The sequence below is a fragment of the Nestor notabilis genome, unplaced genomic scaffold (assembly GCF_000696875.1).
Source record: "Nestor notabilis isolate BGI_N333 unplaced genomic scaffold, ASM69687v1 scaffold20031, whole genome shotgun sequence".
NCBI classification, from domain to species: Eukaryota; Metazoa; Chordata; class Aves; order Psittaciformes; family Psittacidae; genus Nestor; species Nestor notabilis.
In genome coordinates this window covers 595-3511 of record NW_009913604.1, presented here as the reverse complement: position 1 = coordinate 3511, position 2917 = coordinate 595, and the positions used below count along the sequence as shown (strand labels likewise).

General features: G+C 61.1%; 1 protein-coding gene across 1 annotated transcript in view; it reads right to left on the bottom strand.

Moving 5' to 3' along the window:
* Nucleotides 1-2917, bottom strand: part of CDHR4 (cadherin-related family member 4) — a gene marked incomplete at its 3' end in the record, with an annotated part of 5799 nt that overhangs the window by 2340 nt on the left and 542 nt on the right. The window contains 11 exon segments of the mRNA XM_010023279.1: nucleotides 6-186; nucleotides 400-502; nucleotides 883-1033; nucleotides 1124-1235; nucleotides 1238-1273; nucleotides 1354-1490; nucleotides 1563-1666; nucleotides 2106-2201; nucleotides 2285-2385; nucleotides 2465-2627; nucleotides 2705-2895. Coding sequence (XP_010021581.1) covers nucleotides 6-186; nucleotides 400-502; nucleotides 883-1033; nucleotides 1124-1235; nucleotides 1238-1273; nucleotides 1354-1490; nucleotides 1563-1666; nucleotides 2106-2201; nucleotides 2285-2385; nucleotides 2465-2627; nucleotides 2705-2895 — 1375 coding nt within the window.

Below are 2917 nucleotides of genomic sequence, written 5' to 3'. Positions count from 1 at the left end.
CGGGCCCAGGTCCCCCCGCCAGGCTGTCCTCAAGGCTGTCCAGTGGGTAGTCACGGTCGGTGCCGGCGACAAGCCCCACAACACTGCCAAAAGCAGCTGTCTCTGGCACGGTGAAGGTGGTACCGTTGGGGCACACGGGTGTGAATTCATTGACAGGTGTCATGATCACAAGCACGGGCACACGGGCTGTGTAGCACACTGTGTCTCAGTCCCACCAGCACCACCCCACAGTCCACACTGGGCTGGGTGAGCTCTGCCCTGGGCAAGCTCAGCGACACAAGGAGAGCTGCCCCCCTGGGCAGCAGGAAGAAACACTTCCTCTGTGATTTGTTGGTTTTAGGGTCAGGAAGAGGCTTTTCCCTCCTTCTCCATGACCCTTCCAGGGATACAGGCACTCACTGCTATGTGGGGGCTGCCCTCCTCCTGTCACCACGATGGTGGCTGTGAACTGGAAGCCCACAGCAGCCATGGCCTCTGAGTCATAGTCCAGGGTGGTGCTGACCTGTCAAGCCAGAGAAAGGGGTGTTTAGGCAGACCTCAAGTGCCCTGCAAAGCTGGGGTATCCCACAAAGCTGGAGGGAGCTCGGAGGGGAATCATAGAATTTCTGTTGGAAGGGACCTTAAAGCTCACCCAGTCCCAACCCCCTGCCGCGGGCAGAGACATCTCCACTAGAGCAGTCCGCCCGTGCCTTGAACACTGCCAGGGATGGGGCAGCCACAGCTTCACTGTGAAACCAGGCCCTGGGGAACAGAGCGCCCAGGGCACCCTGGCCTGGGACCTGGTATGACAGCACATCCTGTCAGAGGGTCCCCACTGTCCCACACTGGGCTCCCCAGGTCTGGGCTTGCTGGGCACTGGGTGCTGCCCATGGCCTCACTCACCTGCAGCTGAGGCCCCTCCATGTGGAAGTGGGATCGGGAAGCAGGGGGCCCCTCAAGGGCATACTGCAGACACCCCTCAGTGCCTTCACAGCCAGTGCACCTCAGTGTCACCAGAGTGCTGCCAGGGAGCAGTGTCTCAGGCACCTGGGACCTGCGGTGGGGCAGCCAGCAGCTCAGCTCCGGCCCCATGTCATGGATATGGCAGAGCATCCCTTATGCCCACTCTTATCCCAAACCGTACACAGAGATGGCTGGAATACAGCTTGGCTCCTTCTGGTCTCTGCCCTGCACAGTGATGTTGAGCTTGGTGGTAGCATGGTCAGCGGGGTCCAGTTCATTGTAAGCCTTTTTTTTGTGCCCAGCCGTTGGGTGCTGCGGATGCTGCCTGTCACTGCAGGACGAGGCATGGCCTTGCACCAGGCACAGGGATAGGGAAAAGGTGGCCCTGGGGACTGCCACCACCCTACTCACTCTCATCGATGGTGAAGAACATGGGTGCCACAGGCGCAAGAATGGCGTAGCGGACGTTGTCACCACTGGCACGGACCTGTGTGACTACCTCCAAGGGGCCAATGGCCGCTGTCACCATCACGGCCTGTTGCGGCTCACTGCAGGCAAGGTGGGCAGCGTGGCATGGCCTGATGCCCTCAGCACCCACCACCCGGCCCAGTCCCACTTACAGGAAGGTGACATAAGGACGGCGTGATGGCAGCACCTCCACCCTCACAGCTCCGCTGCAGTTGTGCCCATGGCGGTCCATCACCTCGATCTCCAGTCTGAACGTCTGTGGGGTAGTGCCAGGGCAGCCGTGGGACAGCCCCAAGAGGCACCAAGGATGGGGATGGCGACAGGGGTAGGAATGGGGATGAGGATAGTAATGGGGGCAGGAACAGGGACAGAGACATGAAAAGGGAAGGGGGCAGAGACAAGAATGGGGCCTTGGAGCCAGAACAGGGGTAGGAAGAGGGATGGAGATGAGGATGAGCTGGAGACTGGAATGGGGACAGGAACAGGGAGGTGGAGGAGGACTGGAACAGGATTCAAAATGCAGAAGTGGCAAGAACCAGAGAAACGGATGGAGCACTCCTGGGATCAGAGTGAGACAGGAGCCCAATAGGAGGAGCAGGATGCAGAGAGCTGAGAGCTACAGAAAGCGCAAGTGAGGGGCTAAGTCCCTGTGAGCTGGGAGGTGGCTGTGACAGCCTGGGAACGCTGGTGCCCACCTGGGTGTCCTTGCTGGGGTCAAAGCCACCTGCAGGTGCCAGCACCAGGCCCTGGCGGGTGAGCACAAGTGGTGTGTTGTGGTTTTGGAGTCTGAACTGCAAAGATATGGGTGGTGGGAACCCCTGTCCCCCTCCTCCACGCCTGGGGTTCCAGCATCCCCAGGGCTGCTCCTACTTGCGGGAGGCTGTGGCCGCTGGGGTAGACCCCACTCACCGTCAGCCCCCCAAGTGGCTGGGGACTGACCGGCTAAACGGGCTGGCACCCGCACCACGTCTCCCTCTGCAGCACAGCATGGCCATGGGAGCCCAGCACTGGCTGGCACCAGTGGCCCCTTCTGCCCCATACTCCTGCCTCCTACCTGCGCTGGCGAAGGGAGCATCACAGCGCAGCACCTGCCCTGCTGTCACCCACACAAAGAGCTGCTTTTCCACCTCATCTTCACCAGGACAAGCAGCCCGCAGGGTCAGGGTGTACAGGTTCACCCAGTGGGCATCGAGCTTCACATCAGCACGCAGCATCACCTGCCATGGGGACGCAGTGTTTAGCAGGGTGTCCAGGGGCTCCTGCCCCACTCCCTGTCCCCTGGCAGCACCTCTACCTGAAACGTGATGTTGGCCATGGGGTCAGCGCTGCTGGCAATGAGGCTGAAGGGGTGGCTGGGCTCAGTGCCATGCAGGGTTACGTTGGGGCTGTCACTCATGTTGCTACAGGACGCGGTCACCTCAGCCACATGAGAGCCTGGCACCGCATCCTCACTCAGGGTCACCATGCAGGGCAGGTCAAGCAAGGCTGGCAGGAGACCGCAGAGGCC